We start from the raw sequence: 26,953 nt of genomic DNA on the forward strand, positions 1-26,953 counted from the left end.
CATTATTCGAATATTTACTGTCGTTTTGCGAAGCTCCTTGGCTGTAAACAATTTCTTACAGTGCGCAATTTTATTGTCATCTTTGCCTGCTCTCCAGTATTTATCACACATGAAGTAATGAAGTGTGACGTCTGTTTTGTTAAAAAGCCCAAAATGTGAAAATACACTTGGAGAACTAAGCTGTGGTGTGCAATGCCTCATAGCCTATTGCCGGATACAGGCTAAAAAGGCAGCGGCAAATGCCTCGGAAAGGAGGCTCTCCAGACAATGGCATTGAATGACTCTCATGACATCACGGTTAATCATCATCATCATCATCATTTATTTACCCTTAAGGGCCCCAGGGGGCATTACATTAGCGGGGGTGGGGGGGGGGGTGGGGGGGGGTGGGGGGGGAGGGGGACTCTGTGAAATGGGATTAACCGCAACGATATCACATTTGGTCGGCGCTATTGGCTGGAGGGCCTCCTTTAAGGGGTATTTGCTGCTGCATTCTTGACTTGTATCCTACTGTAGGGGTAGCAAGCCGCCGCGGTGGCTCAATGGTTATGGCGCTCGTCGACTGACCTGAAAGACTTGGTTCGATCCTGGCCATGGTGGTCGAATTTCAATGGAGGTGAAATTCTAGAGGTCCATGTACTTTGCGATGTCAGTGCACGTTAAAGAACCCCAGGTGGTCGAAATTTCCGGAGCCCTTCACTGCGGCGTCCCTCATGGCCATAACATATTGCATAAGTGCTCAAGAAATTGTTGCACATGAAATTAAATTCTATATTTGGAATCAGCACGCAAAAATACATGTTTCCCGAAGATTTCATAATTGTGACTTCATTAATAAAAATTTTTTTCTAAGACCCTCTTCTCCCCTTAAACTTGAAGGGGCCACACATTTTTGTTTGAATTATCTTAAGTTCGAATTAATCCTAATTGCACCTTAATGTGGTCTAAGACGAAATGAGATTTGCATTATGGATACCTGTGCATAAATCTAGTATTTTGGACCTTGCTCTATGCAAACATAGCTATATGCATTAGACAGTTTGGGTATAGTGGAGATCTATGTACAAGAGTAGATGTATACCGGAGTACTGCACGACGGCTATGCACACGCATTGGCACTACTTGGCCCAGCCCTTGCCACTATGTGTGGACAGAAGGCGTCCAGTAATTCGGTATACGTTTACAGCAGTACATCTCCGCTATGCTCAAAACTGTCTATTAGCACAAGATAAAATATGGGTGAAAGACACTGATTTGTTTATCCAACCAGGGATCTTCAAATGTTTGTGCATTTGAAATAAAGTTAATATCGTGCCGGCTTTTCAATAGAGCAAGCACACGCTAATTTCGACTTCAAAAGACTGGAAAAAAAATGGACGAATTATCCGAAAGTGCCTTAAGAAATGGCCACTTAAAACGCCGCCAAAAATTGTCTGGCATCATCAATTGGTGAAAAAATAGGCAACGGTCACCTGCCTCAAAGTGAAAACTGCGCAGCAGCAATGGTTTTTTCCCATTCAGTCAAAATTATGCTTGGTGCACAAGTATGCCATCTCCAGTGACGAGTTTCTAACTGCGCTGCCGCTGCTTTGATATGTGATGCTTGCTCCGGGCTGGTTGCCTTAGTTAAATGTTTGCAGCTCGGGGCGTTCCATTTGTCGAGTCCTATATGACATTCAGAGCCTTCTTTTTTTTAATTTCCCGAAAATGGGGTCCAAGCTGTATGATGCACGAGCCTATATATGAGTAAATGCGGTATAGCATGCCTTTGTATTCAATTGTAACATGCGGGGTGAGTTTTCACTTCTATTTTGAATATAAAAGATTCGGGCTACATTTGAGTAAATGCTGTACTGTTCATGCACTTATTACTATGAAATCTCCAGTTTTCTTGAGGACCAATGAGCCTCGTGGTTTGTTGATGTTAATAACTGTTGATTAGTTTTGAACAATTTTTTTCTCCCATTGGCTGAATTGTTTGTGACTGTATGCAGACCAGCAGCGGCTGGTCTCCTCACTGGAGGAGCAGTGCAAGCAGCTGCAGGCCCAGAAGCGAGCGCTTGAGGAAGAACTGGGTGCCCTGAGAGTTGCCGCCAGTGGGGGCTCTAGCCAGGTGGAAGAACTCAACAGCAGGCTGCAGGACAAGGAGAGGCGAGTCACTGTTTCTTTGTTCATTCTGTTTCAGTGTGCATTGTCCTTTATGACACCTGTTCCTTTCTTTAGCTTCTTTTGTCTTGCTTCATCAGTTAAAACTCTCGGATTGTCAGCATGGTCACTTTCCTTCTTCCCGATTTCCACGACCCGACTTACTTGCATTATATTAGACTCTAAGATCTCATAACCTGCATTCTGTTGTTAGATTTTGTTCCTTTCTTGGTTTAGGACTTTCACACATATTCACACTCGCCCACACCTGCTCAAGCCAAAAGCTTGGGTGCCGCTGTCCCTCACGTGCACTCATTGCAAGGCATGCTTCTAGGCATGCATGGTCATAATGACTTACGAAATCCCATGACCAAGCGACGTGTACCAACCTCCTTGTCCTGCAGGTTGGTTGAGAGCCTTGAAGCCCAGGTGCGTGCCCTGTCCCAGGAGGGCGAGAAGGCCAGGCAAGAGGTGGCACAGCTCACCGAGAGGCACCAGTCTGCTGTGGAGCGCACTGCAGCTGAGCATGCCCGTGAGATTGGTGCACTGCAGCAGAGGCTGGCTGACCTGGTAAGAGCCACTGCTCAATGGGACATGCTGCAATTGTGCAGTAGTTCACTGTGGTGCTTGTGAAACCTCTATTTTACTTTCACATTGACTTTTGTACTGACCAAAGCTAGGTGGTACAAAATGGTATTCTTTTGCTACTTAGCTCATAGATTGGTGTTTAAGCAAAAAAGTAAGTTTGCCAGCCTTTGCTGCCTCTTAAGTTGTGTGGCAATTATCTAGCCACTGCATTTATGATTATCCACATTCTGTTCTTGCTATTGCGTTTCATATTGGTGAGACATCAAACTTTTGGCTAGGCAGTGCTGGGTGGCTACGCATAGTTTTTTCTTTTTTCACAAATGTAATGGGAAGAAGGGTCTTATAAACACTTCCTCTTCGAGTATCACTCTGACTGGTGAGCATGTATCAAAACATTGCTTATGACAGTCAAGATCTGTTATTGCTTCCTCAAGATGCTGGATCTTCTTGCCCTTCTTGCCAAGTCAGCCTTACTTATCTATTTGCACCGTGGATGTGCTGTTTAGTAACTAGTTTGTCGTACAGGCTCAAGCACTTTTCTCTTTGTGTCTGCATTCTAGCCCGTTATGACCCCTATTTTTCCTCCTCCTCACCCGTAACTTGGAGTACCAGGCTAGCACAGCTTCCCTCAGGCCAGCCTTTGTGCATTTCCCTTCATAGAGTTCTCGCTCTTCAGACGTCTCACTGCTGTTCATCCTCCTGGCATTGCCCAACAGGAGAACAAACTGGAGGAACGTGTGCAGCGGTGCCGCGCACTGGAGCAGTCCAGCGGCGAGTCTCAGGTGGCGCTGGAGAACCAGACACGGTCATGGCAGGAGAAGCTGGCTGCAGCTGAGCAGCAAGTCCAGAGGCTCACCCAGGAACTTGAAGAGGTCTGACACTGCTACTCTGCAAGGATCTTGTCTGCCTTCTTAAGCTCTTAGGGCTGTGCTAGAAGATGCCGTGTACAGTTCAAAAGCTTAATATGTCAAAATTAACCACATAACAAAGTAAGGGATACGACAACGAAAGCACTGCTCCCCTTGAAACTTTGTAATATGCTACTGACAGTATAATGAAACAAAGGCTGCTATAAACAGCGTCAGCATCCTTTTAACTTGGTTTTAGTGAGGTTCAGCTACACTTTGCTTCTGGTAGTGGGTAATATTTGATGGGGAATGCACTTCACAAGCATTGTTCCACTTGCACAGGTTGGAGTGCTCATATTTGGCTTCTGCTTCCTCAGTATTATTTAGGAAGTTTAAGCAAATTTATCGTGTTTCCTCACATGATGAACACATTTTTTTAAAATAAATTTTTGCTAATTTGGTAAGTGCAGTTTTTGTGTGGGGGTAAAATTTGCACTGTGGTGAATTAAAGTTGCCTCAAGCATAAAGACGTATGTGCAGGATGCATTTGTCATGCGAGTGTGCTTGTAATGTCAGTAAATACAGTACTTTCACTACTTATCGTAGTGAGGTCAAGGCTGATGGAGCTGAAAGGAAACAAATGCCTGCCTGTCTTGTTAGTAAAGGTAAGTTCAGATGAACAGACTGGATCACGGATGCTTGGTGCTGACCACCTACCATGGGATGCAAACATCACTCGGAGTAGTGACTTCGCGTAGTACGCACATAGTCATTCAGGGGAGTGATGTTTGTGTCACATCCGCGGTCTGGTGGTCGGCGTGGATCGTCTGCAATCCATTCTGATCATCTGAACCCACCTTCAGAGTCAGCGTAGAATGTTTCGCTGGAAGTAGTTGAGCTCTGTGCTCTGAGTGTGTGCAGAGAACAGGGTGATGCTGGTCTAAGGTGTCTTGCAACAGGTGATTAGTGCCAGCAGGTGCCACGTAGAAAAAGCTCGGCTAGTGTCAACAAGCTGTGTTTTAAGAAGCACTGGAACGGGAGGAAAAAAATATGTGAGAAAGTAAGTGGAAAAAGTAAACACATTGTCATGCAACATATGAGAGCAACAGAGTAAATACCATAGGAAGGAAGGTGTAGTCAAAGATGGGCGCGATCAATGCTTGACGTAGGTGTAATTGTATGATGTAAATAATCGTGTGATGGCAATAGTGTGATGTTCAGTGTTTGCGGCACTGAATGTGATGCAGACACGGAAGGCGCTGGCCGAGGAGCGGCGCCTGCGTGACGTCCAGAGCCAGGACCTGGGCTCGGAGGCCTCTGAGCGTGAGCGCCAGCTGGTGGCTGCACGAGCGGAGATGGAGCGCCTCAAGGCTGACTTTGATGCCCACCGGGAAGCACTGGCCCACCAGCTTGCCGAGACCCGCGACAAGGAAGCCCACGCAGTCGAGGAGCTTCGCAAGGAAATGTGCGCTACCTGTTTCTTTTCAGTTTAATTTTCTTTTGCATGTTAGTTGGTTCATTGATTCATTCTACTGTGGGCAAGGATGAGAAAGCCATGAGATGGGAGAGCTTTTAGACATATGCATGATCTGACAATTGGACAATACTGCATAAGAAAATGGAATACAGTGGGCATGAAAATTGAAAATTGGTTTTGAGGAAAGAAAATGACACAATAACTGTCTCACATGTCTCAGTGGACACAGGAACAGCACCATAAGGAAAGGGACAAAGGAGGGAGTGAAAGAAGGGAAGAAATGGCATTCCTACAAGACCACCGTTATAGCGAGAAGGTTCCATGCATCTCTTCTTTTTCAAGAGAGTCGCACAAAAGGCCATTTGATAAGACCGAAAAGAAGACAAGAACGGAGTCCCACAGTGTGGTCACCACGTCAGCTTTCTCATTGTGAAAACTGCCTTGTCTTAAATACAAAACTTTTCCCAGTTGCACAACCGTATGGTGCATCATGCCTCTCGAATGTTGGTGTCCGTTTCTGGCAGCATTTAAGCGCGTCGTCATCTTATGCATGGAGCCATGAGAAAAATGCCTGGCTGCATGTAGTTCAACGTCACCGAAGAATGCATCAGATACAGATACCAAGGAAAGTAGCGAGGGCACCTTTTCATGTCCGACAAGAATGTCAAGCTTTTCGTTCACCTGAAGCAGATTACTACCATTAGCACCTGACATCGACTGCACTGCAGATGTTCAGAGCATCTGCCAAACTTTAGTGGAACGAAATGAAGGCCTTTACATGTCGCGTGTTGTGTCGCGCTTTCCTAGGAATGAAGCATTGAAATCGCGCTTGGTGCTCAAGTGCGCCGTCTTCAGGAACAAGTTTCTCACTGCTCCGCCACTGCTTCGATATGGCAGGAATTTTGCCGTTCACCTATTAGCAGCGCGAAGCTTCCATTGGTTGACCAATACATCATTAATTATCTTTTTTTTTAGTTTCCTGAAGTTGGAGACTGAGCTGTGCGACGCACCAACAAATATGAGAGTAAATACGGCACAGTGTGCTTTGATCTTGATATATTATTTCACTTCTATTTTCAGTAAAAAACTAGATAAATTGTTACTTTCTGGTAAATATGGCATGTTACTGAGCAGAGATTGGGAGCACATAAGGGCTCTGTTCAGGAATCTGTAACACAAGTCTCTTTAGATAAGAATAAAATGGAAGCAGATAAGGCTGTGTTCTGGTAGTTTCAGTTGATGGCATATATTAGGTTGGGGCAACCTAAAAGGATTGAAAAATAATAAGCCCCTGCCACTGGACATAGAGTTAAAGGCAGTCATAGCTATGGGGCAGCCATGATACCTATATATATATGTATATGCTTTTTGCACGAGTCAGAGTGACAGGCCAACAGTAAATCCAGGTTCTGGGGTCCTGCCTCTTTTGCATTGGAGTTTTGCTTTGATTTTTCTGCAATGTTATGCTTTCTGCAGGGAGTGCCAGATCAGCGTCGTCAACGAACTGCGGCAAAGTCTATCAGAGGCGGAGGAAAGCAAACGGAGGTTTGAAGAACGCACTTCCCAGCTTGAGGAGCAGCTGGCACAGGCTAGCATTGCACAGCAGAAGGTGAGCAGTGATTAACCACTGAGACGCATGCTAGAGGGAGTCCATGATTATTGGTTAGAGCTCGTGTACGTATTGATGTGCCACTGTGGCTCTTGTGGTTATGGCGTTCTGTTTTCGAGCAGAAGTGTGGGGGCTCATTTTCAGGTTGGAGTGGCACATTTCAGTGAAGGAGAAATACAGAAGAGCCTACGCAATCTGTTTAGGTGCTCATTAAAATGCAGTGTGTCAAACCCAGAGTACGGAAAGTACCTTTGGCAGAGTTTGATTGGCCTATAAAACTTTGGTAAATAAGAATCACATGCTTACTACAGTACCACCTACAGCACCCCGCTGTAAATGTGCCTGAGCATATCTGAGGAGGAAACTTTGCCAATATCACTTGAAGAAATGTATCTTTGAGTGCTTCAGTTGACTGTTGCTATTTCAGTTTTGCCTTTGTCTTGACTTTCTGTTTCAGTAATGAGGCATGCACTGATGCACACTGTTGCATGCTTTTACTCATTTGCCGTGCAAGTAGAGGACACAGTGAATGCAATAGCAAGGACCAGCTCATGCTGAGGAGTATGTATGGGAATGGTGTAATTCTCTTCTCAATCCCATGTCCTGTGATACTCATTAATACTGGTCTACAAACTGGAAGCTCACTCTAGCACGCAGTTGCACATTGCAGGCTGTGCTGAGCTGTATTGTACGAGGTGCATGACTTTTTTCTTTTAACTTCTTTTGTTCTGAAGCTCTCTAGCTTTCATTTCTTGCACAGCTGGAGCATGACCTCTTAAGGTGTGACCTTTCATGTTCTTAACCTCAGAATCTGTGTTATTATTTGACACTGTGGTTCCAAAAGTCTGTGTCCTTAAACCTTTATAAATCTTTAATTCTAGCCTCCAAGCTAAGCTCTGAGTGTCATTCAGATGTGACACTGGAGCTACTCAAGCAGCTGAAACGACCTGATTTCTTTTGCAAGCTTATTGTGGCTGCAGAATTGTTTTGGTGCCAAGCATAATGATCACTGATCAGGGAATACTGATCAGGGTTTAAGTAGCAGGTTTAAGAGCAAGTTGAACCTAATTAGTCCTGCCAAAATTTTAGCTGGATGTATCAGCTGATTCTAGTCAGCACCCTTGAGTGTATAAATGATGTGCAGAATCAAAGTGCACAGGCCTAGCTTTGCGTAGTTGGTACCTGTCCACTTTTGCTTTTACATGTGTTCAGCATCCTTGCTACACAGTTGATGTCAGTGCTTTAAATCAGGTTGATGTCATTCATTGCGAGGCTTTATCTAAGAGTGGTATAACCACTTCATTATAATAATAATGAAATGAGGCACTCTGAAATGGTTGCATGGTTGCTCTGAAATTGTTCCTTTCTACTTAATTGTTTATTTTGGACTTTTCTACTTATATCATTATTTTTTTGAGATCATTCACACAGTCCTTTCACAGAACTGCTTGCAAGCTTTGCATTTGTATCTTCTTCATGGCACCTGCAGCAAAGCTGTCCTAATACAAACAGCCCCCTTCGAGCTCATTTTTTATGTGCTGATAGCTGAGGCGTTCTAGTAGGAGCGAGAGCTGTCTGTAGATTGACAAATGACTTTCTTGCTTTCTTGACATCATGGTGCTGTCTCTTGCAGGCTGATGATGGCAGTGCAGCTGAGATCAAGGCACTTAGAAGCCAACTTGAGAACCTCCAGAACAGGTAAGATTGTGAAAAAAAATTATGGTAATGAAAAAAAAAAATGAAAGGCACTAATTGGTGGCTTGGAATGGCTGGCCCAAGAGTCCACCGCATGTCGAGGAACTACTCCCGCTGCCGAAAAATACAAGAGCCAAACAGTGCCTTTCTGTGAATGCTTGGAACTATGGCCCTCCTTAATTATTAAAAGGCAGATTGAAGTTCAAATAAAAAGGAAGAATAGGTTATCAGTAGGTGTTCTCCCTGTCTTGCGTAATGCCTGACATTGTTTAGTGTTAAGACAGTGTTCCTTTTGGTTCCTCACTTTTTCTAGGGCCTGAACTGGGCAACAGTCTCGCACACTCTTCGAGTGCAGACAAGGAATGCTGTCAGAACAACTGCTAGACTTTTTTCTTTTAACTTCATAGCAAAGTATGAAAGAGTAGCATCTGTATTGAGATTACCGAAGCAGTTTCCAAAACAGCCCGCAGAAACCAAACTGCAGCCTATTTAGAATGAGTGGTTGGTTCTTAATGGAACCTCCATTACAAAGCACCGAATACCAGGGGCTTAAATCCACTATCACATGGGCCATTTCACCATGTTTTTCCAAACTGAGATGAGATCAAAAAATGATTTTCATGCAGTGGTGCTGACATGCCTGTTGTTGTAAGTGGCACTGTTACTGGCAACCCTTTTTTAGAGTCCCATCACCTTGTATAATTCATGTGCATTTGGAAGAATTAAGCGGCACTGTTCTCAGACATAACTGACTTGAACAACTGCTGAACTGTTAATTTGTTAGTTTTGCATTGTTTTTGCCTGCTTCTGTTGTTATGTGTACCTGCGGTTCTTGGGGCCAATAATGTCATACCAATGGGCCAACAGCCATACCCTCCTAAGCCCTCAGAGACGGTCACATTTTCAGTACGTGTTGCACAGGTCTGTCATGAAGGTCGTATGTAACTCCGCCTGTATTTGACTGTGAAGGAAGGAGAGAAGAGGCTGAAGAAGGGCACCAGATGTGAAATTAAAATAGCATGCTAAAACATAGCAAGATGCAGGCATTGGGCATATATCTTCAGCATATTTCTTCTTTTTCAGTGCTGCTTTGGTGTGTCTGTTTCTTTTGCTGTTGCAATCAATTTAAATTCATTAGTCAGCAGACTTCTGCCATTAAAGTTGTTGCAGGCTTTCGTAACTCCTTTGTTTCATGTTCATTACCACCATTTTAAGTTAACCCTTTTTTTTTGTCCGTTTCCACATTAACTGAAGGAAAAATTGGCGTTGTCTATGAAAATTTGCTTGAAAGTAAGTTTTGCCTTGTCACAAAGCACCAGTCAAATGAATTATAGGTACATCAGCTTTTCCAGCTGATTGTTTTCGCTACTGCCCATTTTCAGAAATGTTAGGTTTGGTCTCAGAATCACATACAGCTTCACAATTAGCTTCATTGTCCACCATAGTACCTGATGAGAAGAGACTAGTTGAGTAGTCTGTTACAGTGACGGATGTTGAAGAGGTAAAGCTCTGTCACAGTCTGCGATACAGTGGTGTCCTTAGGAACCTATAATTCATAGTACTTTACGTTTCCTCTTCAGTGAAAGTAGAAATATTGAGGACAGGCCATGCATGCATAGTTGTGTAATACTTTTTATCTCGGGGCTATAAAATGTGTTCTGGGCAGTCTAGACCTCTGGACCCTTGTTCTTGTACCATCCGCCACAGTCAGTCTTGCCGAGTCAGTAGCATGGTGTGAACACAATTAACACGAAGATAATGTGTGTTCTTTTTCTTTTCAATTTTAATTTGTGCATGCGCAGTTTGCTAGTGTACAAAGTAGTGTCAACCTAAGACTTAGAAGGCATAATGTGTGTTCTTTTTCTTTTCGATTTTAATTTGTGCATGCGCAGTTTGCTATTGTACAAAGTAGTGTCAACCTAAGACTTGGAAGGCATAATGTGTGTTCTTTTTCTTTTCGATTTTAATTTGTGCATGCGCAGTTTGCTATTGTACAAAGTAGTGTCAACCTAAGACTTAAGAGGCATGAAAAGGGAGGTTATGGTGTGCGCCTGCGGGAGTGGAAGAAGGCTCCCATTCTAACAGGTGGCTCCCTGCCGCTCTCTCTCTCTTCTCTCTCCCACTTTCTCTCTCTTCCTCCTTCTCTCCTTGCTTCACACGGTAACTGAAACCTCCCACGACGGTAAGCGTCCAACCCCTGTGGAATGCCATCTGGGCCCTTGTTGCCTTTTCTCTCATCTGCGTCGCCTACATCATGCGTTGAGCCAAAACCTAATCGAGCTATGCTGCACCGCCTTGCCCCCAAAAAACTTCTCGCGTTGTCGCGCTTGCCATTGAAAGAAAATCCCCCTTCCTTTCTTCTTCTCTGACTGACGGCCCCGTGTTACTGTTTCTCTGGACGTTGAACACTTTTTGTGAGCTTTGCCTGGCGTGTAGGCTGCATTGTTACTTTGCCACTTTTGTGAAGTTCTTAGCTGATATTGCCATGGAGTAACAAGTGTTGAATCATTTTTTTCGCTATTATCTGCTTGAAGAAGCTTAGCGCGCTAGTTTTATAGTTGACAGACAACAAGGCAGCGTGAAATGAACGGCGGTGCAAACAATGGCACTAACAAGAAAAAGGCACCACATGCGCACTTGGCGCAAACAAGGACACTAACAAGAAAGAGACACCACATGCGCACATGTGCATGTGAGCATGTGGTGTCTCTTTCTTGTTAGTGTCCTTGTTTGCGCCGCCGTTCATTTCATCATGTGCCAACTCGCCCCTCAGGCCGTTATTCTCAAGGCAACGTCTTTAGTCATGCTATAGATGCCCTTCGCTATTGCTTTGCCCCACTGTTGCGCGTATTGTTTTATTGTAGTTGCACGTGATGCTGGGAATACTTGCTTTGTTTTCCCAGGCATGTTCTTCAGTTAAGGCTTTATCAATTTGTGTCCGCTTATGTTAAAACTATTTGCATAAGCAGCTGGCATGCCGGGTGGTCCATGCTGCTGCTAAAAGTTACGTATTGTGGAAAGCTAGGGCTTGTGGCACCTTTAATGTTATGCGCTTTTGTCTAAAGAAAAATACAATTTGACCGAGGAGGACCTGTAGCATTTGTAGTTCCTAGACAGAATTTTTGCTTTCCTTCTTCTAACAATTTTCAGCTGGCTTTTAGTGACTACGAACAATGTGGTGTTTAGTTATGTGAGTGCCACCTCTACAGGCATGTTTCTCTCAGCTAACGCACTGCTACACGAAATAAAAAATTAGGCAAGTGTTAAAAAAAATAAGCAATAAAAAAAAGAATTAAGTAATAGGAAATTTCTTATTTGAAGGAAAAAAGAAGAGTCACCCTGTGTAAGCTGAAATGAAACTTTGAAGAACGGAAAGCTGGGTGATTTGGTTTCTGTTATCGGTTAAAAAAACGGCATATGAACACGTGTCTTGGGCGCTGCTTTTACTATGGATAACTGAAATGAAATTCTCTGGATTTGGGGGTACTAAGACAGTTACTATTTTGGTGTTATTCGAAGACTGTACGATTTTTGCAACCCTGCATCACTTACAGAAAGGAAGGTTGAATGCTGCTGTCTGAGATGAAAGCCAAACGTGCACAGTTTCTTTTTTCTATTTGTGCATGCTTATAGGGAAAAGAAAAATCCACTGACTGTGCCTGTATGGCAGACGCTGTTGACCCGAGAACTTTTGAAGAGGGGAAGGGGGGGGGGGGGGGTATAAAACTTAGAAGAAAGTGGAGAGGGCCAGACTTCTCTCTTGTGGTGGGTCAGACTTGGCAAGCAGAAGATTGTGCTATATTTCGCTCTTGATTGCTGAGCCTGTGAGCATGAGTTCTATGAGCAATATATCTTACTTTTGCAATGATATAAAGATTCCATACCCACTTGCCTTTCATCACAGCAGCATTTTTCAGTGGCGCGGGATTGTAAAAGCTTGTGCCAAATTTCAACACATGCGTTAATAATGGCGAAAACTTAGCAGAAAGATAGTTTAGGGTTTTTGGAACAAGCGGTTAACAGAGTGTGATGAAAATAATTTTTTGTTGTGTTCAATTAATAGTCAGTTAATCGTAACTTACTTCCTGAAAAATCCTTGTATGTGATGTATGTTCACTATGAAGCAACATTTAAATGAAAGGTGCATTTAAAACGAGATAAGTTGAAGGTCTCTTGAAGTCCTCTGCAAAGTGGGCATACGCCATATATAGTAACTTGCTCATTTTAATCTTATGCAGTTTTTGGCTGGGTAGCTCACGAGCCGAAAGGAAGCTGTAAGGAACAAATTTTTAAGACACCCACATTGTGTGGGCTAGGAAAAGCTTCGTGTGGTTTGCTGTACGTGCAATATGCTCTTGTGGTGTGTTCATGCTTTTGCTCTGCAGCCTTGGGTGCAGTTATTTTTCATCTCTCCCAACAGCAGAGAGAACGTAGACGTTTTTTTATTGGGGTCCCTAATTAGTGCAGTGCATGCAAGGCAGTAACTGACATGTACCCTGTCACATTTATTTGGATGTGCAGAGTGGTTGTTGCTTTTGTGTTTAATTCAGTCTCTTCTATAACTGAAACTGACTGCAACCAATCCCACAATAGTAAAATTTTTAAACTTCATTGCAGCCACAGACAGCAACAACTACACATTTCAAGCCTTCATGAAGACAACCGTCCACCTGATGTTAGCATCTCTAAAAGTGGCGTCACTTGCGCTATCATAAGCTATTTCACAGGTTGTCTATGCATCCAGCTAAAGCTGTCATTAGCAACAATTGCAAAAATTCTTTAGTTTGTTACTTTACATCTGAAGCACATTTTGCATGAGTGTTCAAATGCATTTGTTCACACAAGATGCTTGCTTGTGGAGAAGACTGCTGACTCGCTTTGTCCGTAGTCTTTCCTATACTGATTGCTCTCTGCTATGTCCGTAGTCTTTCCTATACTGATTGCTCTCTGCTACAAGTTTAATGCTGGGAAAGAAGTGCTGAATGCCTTGTTTCATCAGATGCCTAGTGACTGCCATCTGCGAGGATAGTTGCTGAAGTAATTTCAAGAGAAGCTTGGTCACCTGACACTCCCTAGAAAACATCATCATTATTGGTAGGGATTGCCAATTTGCTTTATTCGTGCAGTGGATGACTAGCACTGTAGGGTCAAGGGAGGCTACAAGGACATGTCCTTCATATTTGTTGATTTATAATAGTACATATCTTATAAAGTGTTGACAGCACCAAGGCCAAAGCTTTGATTTGCCTTGTGTAGCTGAAGAACGTGTCTGCCAGAACAGTAATGACACTGAGAATATACGTCATTGCAACAGTGGGCTTAGCTGCCTTGCTTAGCTGAACGTATATATGCTTAAACTTCAGGAGATTAAAAGAACAATAAAAAAATTTTTAGTATAGAATGTTTATTTCACGTCAGAATTTGGAATCGTTCTTTTATTGGTGGAAATATTTTTTTTCCGACAGTGACGTATGAACCATTGTATATGTAGGACAATGGTAAAACATACAACATTTGACATCAACTCTAGTGCCACATTTCTCGTGTGTGGCTGTTTTTTTTTTGTTTTTTTTTTACGACGATGTGCAAATGTTGTTCTTTTCTCACAGAATCACAATGTGGTAGATGCGATCAAATCTGGTCACTGCTTCCAGAGAAGACTGGCAGCTCTTTCTGAATGTGCAGAACACATAAAACTGAACGCATACAAAGAAATGCTTGCACAGGAAAATTTTACAGCCTCTGGAACCTATACTAATGGGTGCATACTTTTACAGAATAAACTGCACAAAAAAGCAGTGTCCTACTTGTAGGACACTAGGCATATATCGGTTAAGCATCATTGGGCCGGCACTGTCAGTGTAGTACATGGCATGCCTTGCCATCTCAGCGAACTAGGAGGTTATGGAGTGATAGCACAAGGTGTTACTGACAGCTCCAAGGACAGTAGACTTTTTTCAGGCGAATTGGCTCAGGGGAAACCACCTTGGTGGAGCTTAGAGTTGTCAGTTGTTCTCAGCCTTGTGCGGTTACACGCATGTTCTCTAGCCTAAGCCTCCTGGTTTGATCAGATGGCTAAGCCACTCTCACTATAGTCGTGCCACATGTGTTAGGAGGTGCCTTTCAGTGAACAGTATGGAGTGTACCTCAACCAGTTCATACTTCTCTATTTTCCAGAAAAACAAAGGGCAGTGCTTTCCATTTATCCTCTACCACTACTTGCCTCACCTACATTTCTTTTTGGAGCATTCACACGAAATCACTGACATTGCATATTTGTTTTATGACGAGATGTTAACTATTAGTAGGATGCAGCTTAAAAAAACAGCAGATTACATTTTTGTTTTTAAGACGAGATGTTAACTATTAGTAGGATGTGACTTAAAAAAAAAACAGTAGTTTGTAACAGTGGGCCATGGTCCACAGCGTCCTTATAATTACTTCGCTAGTCAACCACAACAGTAAACGAAGTCAGCTTTTTAATGTTGACTTTGCTAATCAAACCAAGTGTCACAATTCTAGAGCTTATAAATTTTTTCTTATTAACTTCTTGTTTAGCCAGCAAGAGAAGCTTCAACAACAGCTACTTTTTTGACGTGGAGGAGTTCTGCACGCCGGTCCTGAATGTGGACGGAGCTTCACTGCAGACTTAATTTTTGTCTGATTATAGTAACTGCAGCATTGGATTTCAGTTGCTTCAGCATACTCTATACATGTAATTATCAGTAGCCAACTGATTTTTCGGACTCCGATAATTTGGACCGGTGCAATATTTTGGACTTGTTGTGTAACCGTTATTCAGCTCATAGGAATGTGTATAATAAGGGAGTAATTACTCATTGGCATCCACCCGAGCGCAGCCATACGGCTACAAAGGAAAGCTATACAGTTTTCTTAGAAACTTCGCAGTTAAAGAAAAATTCGTCCTGGTCCGAGGTACGAACCCGAGACCATCGCTTCACCGGAGCAGTCGCTCTACCAAGTGAGTTAACCGGGACGGCAAGCTTATGGTAGGGCGAGAGCGAATTGATCAATAACTCGAAGTGGGAACAGCATTGATCAATTGTATAGGGGAATCCCCCAAGGTGGAGTAGATGTGTAATAAGGGAGTAATTACTCATTGGCATCCACCCAAGCGCAGCCAAACGGCTACAAAGAAAAGCTATGCAGCTTTCAGAAACTTCATAGTTAAAGAAAAATTCGTCCTGGTCCGGGATTCTTTAACTAAGAAGTTTCTGAGAAAGCTGTATAGCTTTCCTTTGTAGCCATTTGGCCGCACTTGGGTGGATGCCATTGAGTAATTACTCCCTTATTACAAATCCACTCCACTTTGGGGGATTCCCCTAAACATTTGACCAGAAATCCGCATTCGATCCCTCTTCACCGCCGTGGAATGCGCCATTCTCGATTATATATGCCCAAATGAATTGACTTGGGTGGCTCATTGTTGGCACTTGAGGCAATGGCGCGCACTAATCGTTTTGAAGTTCCGTGTAGTGGTGGCAGAGTGAGGAACACAGCTTACGAAGATGAGTGCATGATGATGACTGTAACAAGACAGCGGGAACGTTCATTGCGGCTTGGACGCTGTTGCTATCGGTACATTGGGGAGCAGGGAAGTGGGACTGTGTCGTGCACTCGTGCATTTGCAGAAAACTTGCACTGAGAATGTATGTGCGGACTGGCAGCAAGAGACATGCATTGCGGCATGATAGCACAGAATTGCTCGTCTGTTCATGACACAGTTCGCAGCATGACCTGCTGTCCGGACATGACATACGCATGACTTCGACTCAGATGCACGATAATAAATTGCTTGTGGGCAGAATATGGTGGAGGTTTAAATTAGCAATTTTTTTTTCAGACTGATTTCATCTCGATAACAAATTTTTGAAGTTCTTTGATTTTTGGACTGTCCGATTATTTAGATCATTTTTGGGTCCTGTGGAGGCCGAGAAATCAGTTGGCAACTTATAAACATTTATGCCACATTTCTCTTCGTGCGTGGTTTTTTACAGCTTTTTTCAAGACAGTTTTTCTTGCATGTGAACCCCTGCGGCTATACTATATCACTGTTCGCTTCCAAACTGTGTTCATGTTGTTGTTGTGTTGTTGTTAGTGGCTATTTATTAATAAAATACCAATGGAAGGAAAAGATGTTGCTAGCTGCAGCATCTGCCATCGAAACCTGAAGCACCTGACCCCTTTTCCAAGTTTTACGTCACGAGTTTGAATTGATTGGTGGGAGAACATTTAAATATAACTTTGTCGGCAATAAACGCTTCTTTTGCTGCTAGGCAGACGTACACAGCGAAAAAAGCCATAGAATTGGTAATTACTGAGAACAAGAATTGATTGGAGTCGCCGTTTCCATTTAATGCTGGTTGCAGGTGCAGCTTCTTCTTCTTCAGTTTATTTGTTTCTTGAATCACTCGTCAACTTATTTATCTGCTCATGCACATTGTCTTAGACTGTGCCTCTACTAATGATTTCCCTGTTGCTGCAGTGGCACAGCTGAGTTATGATGGGTGTCAGTTACTGGCTTGCATGCAGTCTTGTTCTCCATCTGGGTGGTTTTCCCTGGTCCAATTCGCCTTAGTGCTGCACTAGTTAGGTGCACCCCAAGGGAGCTTTGCTTTCGCTGTGTTACGACTTCTTTCTGTGGCCAGAAGGTGGCATTTTAAAGAAAACGATATTGCCAGCCTTTTTTGTTTGTTTTTGTCTAGCCTCACTGCTGGAAGTAGAGCAGAGTCTTTGGTTTATTTATTTATTTATTTATTTATTTATATTACGCAAAAGCCACAAAGCATTACAGAGAGAAGAATGCTCACCAAATGTTAAGGGGTTACTTTGAACATCTGCACTTGTGCAATATGAAAGTTGACTTGGAACAAAGAGTCACATTTTTACCTCTTGGGCCATTGCCGGGCAGCTTTGCCATGCTACTTGAAAGTCTCTGTTTAGGGGATTCTGGCACACGTCCGTTTGGTGCGAGGTTGTGCATGTGATGTTAACACCCCACAACTGTGCGTGCTTCCAATATGCAGGAACTTCCAGTGCACATAAATATACCTTCTTTATGTTGGTAATATTCTCTTCAGTGCATTTTTGTGGGGGAGGAGGAATATAGCACAGACAGGAGGGGGCACATGATGTGTCAGCAAGCAAAGAAGGCATTTTAATACGCCTTGTTTCTGTATGTGTGTGCAAGTGATTGTGTGTGCAAAGCTGTAAGGTTGAGAAAGGCAGAACTGATGGAATTGATACTGTCAGCCTGCGCGTAATTATAAAGAAACTGATATCACTGTTTTTACACATATCCTTGACAGTTAGACTGAAAAAGCAAGTACTCCTGCCTCTAACTTCATAGTATATTCCAGAATGCATTCGTTGTAGATTTATTGTGAGTTTGTCTGAGTAAATGACCCTTAGTTTTGTTTTATGTGTTGTGGTTGAATTTGCAGGGACATCTGTAGTCTCTGCAATTCAGGCTATTGAGTCACAATTGTTTCGGAAATCTGTGAAGCAGGTTCTCCTTTCCTGCTTGTGATCATAAAGCAGTGTGGCACCATGCGGTGTTGCAGTTACAATTGTTAAGTTATATTCGCCATTCAATAAAAGGCAGCGCTTTGGAACTGTTTGCCTATCTCTTTTCTTTCTGGTGCCACTCACACAAGGTTAGCGTGTTTGAGCACTTCTATTTAGGTAGCCTGTAGAAAGAAAGCTGCGAAATAAGTGCAGTTTTCCTGCCCTTATTACTGCTTCTGCAAAAGTCTTGGATGCTCAGTTTTCCAGATTGGTACAGCTTTTTGAAAATCCCAATGTTGTGTGTGCATCATGGACATTATGTTGCATTCAGAAAGTTTCATACTGATGTGTGTCACTTGTCCTTGGCATCACACAAGTGTCTGTGGTGTGCCACTCAGCTTGGTCTGTAAATATACCACCTTGCCAGAGCTTACAGCTGTGCTGTAGTATTATAATTTTGCTGTGGTATAATGGAACTGAGCAGATTGCTCATGAGCACGAACTTCTCATCATTGACCTTTTATGTGAGCAACAATGAGCAGTAAATAATTGCAGTGCTATGGCAGTGATGCCCATGTGTTGTGTAGGAAGGGCACAACCGTGTAGCCAAAGTATGCAAGCACAAAGAGAAGATTTCATGCTTAGAAAGCTGCATGGCACATCTTTGGTTATTATCAATGCAAGCAAGCTTACTTAAGCTTGAAGTTATGAGGTTGTAGTAGAAAGTAATTGTGTCCTTTTGAGGAGTAGTGACGAAATGCATGTATGATGTGGTGTTTTATAGTAGAGAGCTTACAAGTTGCCATTCATTAAGGTCCGATCACCTTGGGTTTTCTGGCATGCTAGCAAGCACGAGGCCACGCTAGGTGCACCGCATATCATTCTCATTATGCGTATTTAGTCGTGTGTCGTCATGCTGCATCACTATGTCTAGTGAATGCACACATTAGTTTGCACCTGGCTTTCCCCGTGCCCTGACCTGTGGTGGGATTTGTTTTGAGTGGCAGGGCAAAAACTGTCACGGTAGTCAAAGAGCTAGGAAATGCAGGGAAGGTACGCGAGAAATCACGAGCAAGGGTGTATGGTGGCAGCTCTTTAGCATTGGGATGGGTTCTGGTGACACACACTGCTGCTTGTGTGGCTGCAGCCGCTGCTGCTTTCAGTGTGCCTGTCTGTGTGCGGCTAGTGGCTGTGGTGTGAGCGCATGCATTTGCACGCCCCCCCCATCCCAGGGAGCAGCAACTCTCCCAGGCCAAGGAGGAGCTGCGGACCTTGCTGGAGCAGGCCAAGGGCCGGGCAGACGAAGACCAGCGCAAGTTCAGCCAGATGGCTCGAGAGGTGTGCCATGGAGCTTGCTTGTCCTCCTTTTAAATGAATCACTTTCTGGCAGTACTTATTTCTGCGATGTTCTATGTGTGGGAGATATTGTGGTGTGACAAGTGTATAGTAGTGTGTAGGTTGGTGTGGTAAATTCTACAAAAGCTGCTTTTGAAGGGAGCTGTGAAGCAGAGATGTTCAGTCACATCATCATGAAACTCCGCTTCCAAGTTGGGCTGTTTTTTTTTCACATTATATCTTTTATGTGGCTTTTCATATGTAGTGCTAAGTTTCATATGTGTAGTAGTAGCATAGTATGTTAGACTTCATTGAGGCACACTACTTAGGTGCCTAAGACATCAATGGCCTGCTGCACACGCCGGCTCTGTTCTTCCTCACCCTCAGCTCCAAGGCAGTCCAGCCATGCCCCGTCTGTGTGGGAGGGGGTGGGAAAGAAACCCGATTGCAAAGCAGCCGAGCAGGAGAACAGGCAGTGGGAGAGGTTGGCATATGGGGCAGGGCAGTTGGGACATGAAGGATGGCGGCAGAACCTGCACAGATAAACCTGTGCAGCAGGGTCTAGAGTGTTGCTTTGTACCTGTCAAAGGACGTGAGCCTCCCGCACAGAAACACCAGGACAAGGGTCAGGGTAGAGTCTACGATCAAGATGGAGAGTATTGTAATACACTTTAATAGTGGCACGAATGGACAGTCTCAGCCCGCCCTCCGAGTGCCTGGGCTGGGGGATCAACAGGGTCCGGATAAGAGTTTCATGGACAGCCTCTGAACTCAGCCAGCCAGCATGTACAGGCAACAGTCCATAGCTTTTGAAAAGCACTCAACAGTTCATTTGATTGTTACGGATTGGGTAACATTAAGTAGACAACTGTTGAGGGAGTTTATTGTACGCTGAGTCAGCTGTGAAATTGCGATTGTCTTCAAAAGTCTTCTTTTTTCTGGGCCAGTACAGGAATATGTGTATGAGATAACAGCTTTCATAAATCTCTTCGTAAATGTGAGGTTGAATGAAGTGAGTAGCCTCCGATGTGAACGGGCTGCCATAAGGATGTGAAGACAACTTATTGGAACCAGCTTGGTATCTCATTTGTAGTAATGCTAGCCTGAGCATTTTACAGAAGCTTCTGCGGTGACTGATTGATGATTGTTGGCACCCACAAATACCACTGTTTTCCTCTAATACCGTGACAATATTGACAGACTTAAGGGAAAATAGCGCGAAAGACGCGGACAAGTGAGGAAAACAACAGGACCAGCGTTGTTTTCTTCACTTGTCGGCGTCTTTTGCACTATTTTTCCTTAAGTATGTATCACCAACTCGCCCGTCTTGCCATAATGTTGACAGACACCAGCACAGGTACACCCTTGTGATTCATGTGACATATAGGCTCACATTTATTTCTGCAGTCACTCACCCTCCCGGTCAGACTATTCATTGCCCCTGCGGCTTTCACATTGGTGTGTGTCTTCTGTGCGCACAGGTCTCCCAGTTGGAATCTGAGCTGGAGCGGAATCGGTCAGTTCGAGACCTCCTCCAGAAGGTTCAGGAAGAAAAGCATCAGCTGGAGGTCAAGGTGGCCGAACTCAGGGCTGCTGCCAGCACTGCTGCTTTGGGCGTCAATGGCAAGACCTCTTCTTCTGCCTCGACTTCTGTCGTCAGTAGTATACCTTCGTTGGAAAGTGGAGGTGAGGACACAAGAGGTGACTGTGGCTGGTGTCATTCAACATTTCTCATGCAGGGCTTCTCACTCGTGGCAGAGTGGAAATCTAGACCTGGCTTTTTACCCCATCAGTGTTGAACTTAATTTTTTTCTGCACTTGTGTTTGGTATTAAAATCTACCTGACTTGTACTGTACTTGCAAGAAGAAGCAGGATTTTCATACCCTACTGGTTAGACGAATGCTGGACTGCAAGACGAGTGATTATCTGGAGCTAGCAAGTAAACCTTTCAGGTTTACTGGTCGGAATTTGCAGTGTTGAGTGTAACTCGTGTGCGTCTAGGTATAAAAAAGTGGATCATCACATGAATACTGAAAGCATCTTTCTTGACTTAACAGGGAATATCTGCTGGATTAGCTATCCGACAAGATCAGCTTATCACATCATTTGTGGAAGCTTTCTCAAAACGATCACTTTTCAATGCACTTATTTGTATGGAAGCTTGGCTAAATTTGTTTTCAGTAAAGGAAAAGTTCATAATACAACTTGAATATGACATTTTTGGCACGCTTCTTGTTTGCGAAGAGTGATTTTTAAGAACTTTCTGACTTTCTTTTTTTTGACTATCCAAAGTCCTGCCTTCAGGAAAACTAGCATACTACTTACAATCTGTTGGTGTGGGCTTTGGGCTTGCTTGGAGTTTTTTCCTATGCTCCCTCAACTAAATACGATGCTTTGTGTATGTTACCTAGACAGAAGCAAGCAGTCATTCATCACTTCCTCTAATTGTAGCATCAGTGATTGCAAAGAACTGATGGTACAAGTCACATGATTGCACATTTTTTTCCTGCTGTGTAAACATTTCTGCATACCTCAGCATGCACATTCTCTTCCCTTTCTGCTGGCTTTCCTTGCGACTCCTTCACGTATGTTTGTGATGATTCGTATTTTTTTGCAGGTGGTGATGTAGCCTTAAAAGAAGAGAGAGACAATCTCCAGTTGCAGGTCAGATTTTCTAAATTGTCTACATGTTATGCCAGTCTATTTTATGCACATATTCTTTCTTGCCACTGTAACTTTTTCTCTGTGGACAGTGCTCTGGTGATCAGCCTGTTTTTTGACCTTCGGTTTGCCTTAGCAGCAGCAAATGCTTTAGTGCTAGGCGTGCACACATACACAAAAAAGAACACTTCGTATTTGCAGTCATTTGGAAGGGCTGAACATCAGAGAGTGAACACTGAGCACCTGATCTGCCACATTCGCAGTTGCAGCCGTGGCTTAATCACAGCTAGCGAGGGTACATTCTATGCTTATTTATTTTATGCTTATTTTATTTTAGGTCGACTTCCTCAACTCCATTATTGTGGACATGCAGCGAAAGAATGACGATCTTAAGAGGCGCAATGAGATCCTTGAAGCCGGACCCACTCTTGACGACATTGACATCAGCCTGTAAGTTGGTCTTGGCTGTTGTCCAATCCTTGGCAAGCGCTCTGGAGAAATGGCACACTGGTTGATTCACATACAGTTGCGTCAAAGAACATAAAGCCAGTGAATGCATGTACAGTGTATATACTGTTTCGAAAACGCGACAACATGTACATCCAGGTGTCTCAAAAATGAACAATTTATGCTGTCGTCAATTAATAGAAGAAATCATTGGCAGAACCAGCGGAGGCATTCTTTAAGAGGAGGAGAGCATTTTGGTGAGCCCTCTGCATTGTTGCATTTGAGGTTTGTAATTGCAAAGTCTTAGTGTGAAAGGATTGCCACTAGCTATTTGACTAGCTGGCGGGAAATTTTTGTTGGAGGAATGTGTATCTCAATTTTACCTCGGATAACAACTCACGTCTGCCTTCTGAGCCATGTTTTCCTGTCCTTGGTTCATTTTTCTTTCTATTGCGTGCTGTGCTCTCTTGTCTATTTAGAGTTTTATTTGAGTTTTAGCCCCATACGTGAGCACTGGAAGGATACGTTGATGATGTACCTGCTTGTAGCGAATACCTCTGAAGTGCCTGTCATATGCATCCCAACTCATTCTTACCGTCCTATTAGGGTAATTTGTTCTGACGGCCCAGCACTGCCGTGAATACTTAGCTCAGATAGATGCAGTCCCTCATTACTTGCAATTGATGCAACTTAAATAAGTGGAACAATAGATGAAATAAACATGCTGGCATATCAGTTAGTGTTGCTTATGGTGTGTGGGGCTGTGATGGTATAGTAAGTGGGGTAGCATGGAAAACAGTAGGTCATATTATTAATGATTGCAAGATGGCTTTTAAGCAGCCAGCAGGGTACTTTTAGGTTCAAGAAGTTTGCTTGAACTAACAGTGAAAGTAAGAAATATTCAAGGTGGTTCTTAATGGTACACAGTCAGTATGCAATCACAGCAGAGCGCTGTAGATGCACATATGGTGTTGTTTCCTTCTGGCTTTCAAACTACATTGTTTCCAGTGTGCACCCAAAGAGGGTCATAACTCATGAAATAAAGGGCTTGTTGCATGCCTTCCAGCAATGGCATCAAGGCCCCTGTGCCACCGAGGCTTTTCTGTGACATCTGCGACCGCTTCGACCTGCACGACACGGCCGATTGTCCGGTCCAGTGTAGCATGGAGGAGGAGATGGCAACGCACAGCCACCACGGCTCCCCCAGACGCTCGAGCCGACCTTACTGCGATGTCTGCGAAATGTTTGGTCACACGAGTGCCGAGTGTGACCCCAGCGAGACCTTCTGATCAGCACTGGCTGCAGAGTTGAACATGTTGTGACTCTGGACTACTTGCACCAGTTTCCTTGATTGTCATCCGAAATGGTGCATCATCCTTTCCTTGTTCTCTTTGTGCATGCTTTTCTAGAGTTAAGGTCACAAAGGTTCACCGTTTGGTGTCCAGGACGCACACTTTGTGGGGAAAGTTGGGAGACCTTGTGTTCTCTTCGCTGGTGTTCTAGAATCGGACCACTTGGAAAACTGTGCACAATTCACTCCCTTGCTGGAGAGAAGGCGTCCGGATAGTGGTGCTTTTTTTTTTCTTCTTCTGAATGGGTGCATCTTTATTATACGTTGTGGCTCACTAGAAACATTTTAGCGGTTCGTAAATCACACTGCATTGTGTAAGTTTAGGATCTGTTGCAGTTCATAGTTTCATTTGTTGACCTACCTCCGGCTCACAGTCCAGGCTGAACCCTACAACAGCTGGCATGTGCTGCGCAGTCTTGCGTTTAATAGAATGCAGGAGGGCTTGCTGATACCCCACAGTCTCAGAAGCAATCAGACGTTCACGCACAACGAATCTTAGAAGAATAGTTTTGTCCTCATTTTGATCACTTTGAGATCAAGCCTTTTTATTTTTAGTGATCTGTTTACACAACGAAGTGAAGTGGCCACCTAGTGAAAATTTCCTGTGTATTTTTGTGTAAAGCACCACCATAGACGCTGTCATTACTTTTCAGGCTACGTGCTAGCCACATTGTAGATACTGTAAACACACATTAGCTTGTTATTTGAAGAACGTTGGGGTGAGCTTCGAGCATAGCTTGGGTGAGCTTTAAGCATAGTGTGTAGTGAATTTTTAAGTTAATAGAGACAGTATAAGTGATACTAATAAATATGTTGACACACCTTGATGCTCTATACAATTAAAGGACACTGAAAGTCTGTTTATAGATGACTGAAGCAGTTAGAGGCAGTCACTGGCATTCTTGTTATGCATATTAAGAAAGCATTATTCTCAGGCACTGAAATTTTACTGGTATAGGGCATCCTGTTGAGTTTGCTGTCTGAATAGTGCTAGAGCTGCCAGATGTTTTGAAGGGATTGCAAAAATGTTGTCAATGTGCACTCTTCACAAAAAATGTTGAGAGCCTTGTTATTACGTGCAGCTAATTGGGCTTCACTGAGCAATCAAGAGCGCTATCATTTTTACTGCACTGTGACACCATGTGAAACTTGTGGAGTGGCAAAATTTTCATTTTCAGAGTTTCCCTGTTGTGAATTGCTTCACAAGACTTATGACATAATGCTTGCCTATATTAGCAACGTTTGATATAGATTTTGTTGTGTGAGGAGCAATGTGACTGAAAAAATGCAAGAACTGAAAGTCCATTACAGCAAGCCGACATTGAAATATGTTGCAAAATGATGCAGCCCTTGCCGATGCCCACTTCATACACTCTGCATAACTGCAGAAATTGGGAGCATCTACCAGATGCTGCATTCATGAATCTCAATTCAAGACTGGCCATTTGCAAACGCCAGGCTTGTTGCCTGTCATCGCCTGTATTTGAAAGGGCTCAATCTGAGTGTAAGGTTTCAATCAGTTAAAACATTGTTCAGCCACCTTATGTGAACAGTAAGAAGAATTAATTATTAAGTAGGCTTGTGCACTGTCTCAATGCTACCTGTTATGACAGTGTAGGTTTAGAAGCTACTTTAGTTCACATATGTGTCATTAAACTATACTTTGTACCACTGTTCAAAGAGCTGGCTATTGCTAAATGCCCATTTCCAGCCATTCAGTGGTGTCTCAGCCAAAGCCGTAGAGTGGTCTAGCAATATGGTTTCTCTTTACTTTAAAAGAAATTTAAGATTGCCTACCAGAGAACTCAAAACTTCCATTCTGTGTCCTACCACAAGAGGCTTTCATATCTATGGAAGTTGTCTGTTTCCTGTGTAATCATGTGGATGTGCTTTGCGAAGTGATCTAAGTGATCTGTTTTGCAGCACCAGGCCATGAATATTATGAACGCTAGGAGGGAGCCATTCTACTGACCAGTGACAGGCGATTAAGCTGACTTTGCACATGTCTTACCATAACCGTCCTTGCACTAGTCACTGCAGTGGCATCAGCACTGTCATAAAGAGAAGTTCCTGTTCATGTATGAACATAATATGTCATGCAGAATCGTTGAGGAGGAAGAGTTTGAAAAATTTGTTTTGTGAGCAGCAGCAAGATGAAGTATGCAGCTTAGCCTTTTCGTATATTGTATACCATCCAATGTACATTGTACTGATAGCCGTTAGCACTTGCAGGCAAGTGGCCAGGGGTCCATGGCCTTCTTGAAGGGAGTGCATATTTGCTAAAGGTGGCACATAAGGTAGGAAAAGGAGACGAAAGGTGGTGGAGAAATGTGTCATTGTTTTCACTGGGAAGCCTTGCACACACCTATGTTGGTAACATAATTTCCTGTTGGTTTATTTGAGCTAGAGCAAAGTGCTATGATTACTCAAGCTTCTTCAACTGAGATTTAGATTAAAGGCTTGGCATTAGGCCTAGGTGTCAAATTTGAAATGAGATGCAGTGACAATCGAGCATTGTCTATTGTGTTGACAACGCCGTTGGCATAACTGCTTTTCCAGCCTGCGGCATCTGTGCTTGAACAGTTCTACAAATTGGCATCTGATGCCTTTTTGGCTGAATAAATGCTTTCGTTGGTGAAAAACATTCATCTTGGCAGTTTCAGAAGAACATGTTAACAAAGCACAATACTAACAGTGCTCCCTCGGGAACTCCTTAGAAGAAAAGGTACCAAGCTTGGAATACGTCTTTCTTTTTGTTTCTCTGTTACAGTCCCATCTTGGGCAGTTTGTACTCATGGCATACTTGCCCGCATTTTTTAATAAGACTGTTAGATGCCTGTCTAATGTAACTGTGTTATTATAAGCTTTGAACTTGCTGACCTGCTTGGCTTGTTGCAATACTGTCTGACTGCCTTACAGTGCCTTGTGATTGGGCTGCTAGTGTACGGTAGGAAGTGAGCTGTCGTGCTGTTTGGAAACATATGTCTGTTCATGTTGAGCTAATAAATGCGATATTGGTTTGTTTACAGAAGCTCCTACCCGTTCGCTGTCCAGGCAATATGTTTTAATGGGCATGCCGTAACTGGTGGTGACAGCTAATTTCGTTTTTCTGTCACTGTCATTCTTGCCAGTATTGGCATGTGAAAAGTGCTGTATACTCCTTTACACTGCAAAACAGTGGTTATGTTGTTGTGTTGAGTTGGAAAGTGATAGTGTTAATGGGAACGAATGCTAAAGTTCTGAATTAAAAATTATTTTAAAACAAAAA

The 26,953-nt window shown here is 43.4% G+C and overlaps 1 protein-coding gene across 8 annotated transcripts in view; it reads left to right on the forward strand.

Moving 5' to 3' along the window:
* Window positions 1–26,953, forward strand: part of LOC144120652 (uncharacterized) — a 120,204-nt gene extending 93,251 nt beyond the window's left edge. For 7 of the 8 annotated variants that reach the window (XM_077653278.1, XM_077653279.1, XM_077653276.1 and 4 more), the window contains 11 exons: window positions 1,995–2,151; window positions 2,550–2,715; window positions 3,450–3,605; window positions 4,829–5,046; window positions 6,535–6,667; window positions 8,301–8,365; window positions 19,123–19,228; window positions 20,707–20,911; window positions 21,844–21,890; window positions 22,225–22,337; window positions 23,401–26,953. In XM_077653278.1, the coding sequence (XP_077509404.1) occupies window positions 1,995–2,151; window positions 2,550–2,715; window positions 3,450–3,605; window positions 4,829–5,046; window positions 6,535–6,667; window positions 8,301–8,365; window positions 19,123–19,228; window positions 20,707–20,911; window positions 21,844–21,890; window positions 22,225–22,337; window positions 23,401–23,623 (1,589 nt within the window). In that variant the 3' untranslated portion in view covers window positions 23,624–26,953. Of the gene's footprint in view, window positions 1–1,994; window positions 2,152–2,549; window positions 2,716–3,449; window positions 3,606–4,828; window positions 5,047–6,534; window positions 6,668–8,300; window positions 8,366–10,549; window positions 11,628–19,122; window positions 19,229–20,706; window positions 20,912–21,843; window positions 21,891–22,224; window positions 22,338–23,400 lie in introns of those variants that run through there. The other variant, XM_077653282.1, reaches the window with a different exon arrangement.

Source organism: Amblyomma americanum, chromosome 2 (assembly GCF_052857255.1).
Source record: "Amblyomma americanum isolate KBUSLIRL-KWMA chromosome 2, ASM5285725v1, whole genome shotgun sequence".
NCBI classification, from domain to species: Eukaryota; Metazoa; Arthropoda; class Arachnida; order Ixodida; family Ixodidae; genus Amblyomma; species Amblyomma americanum.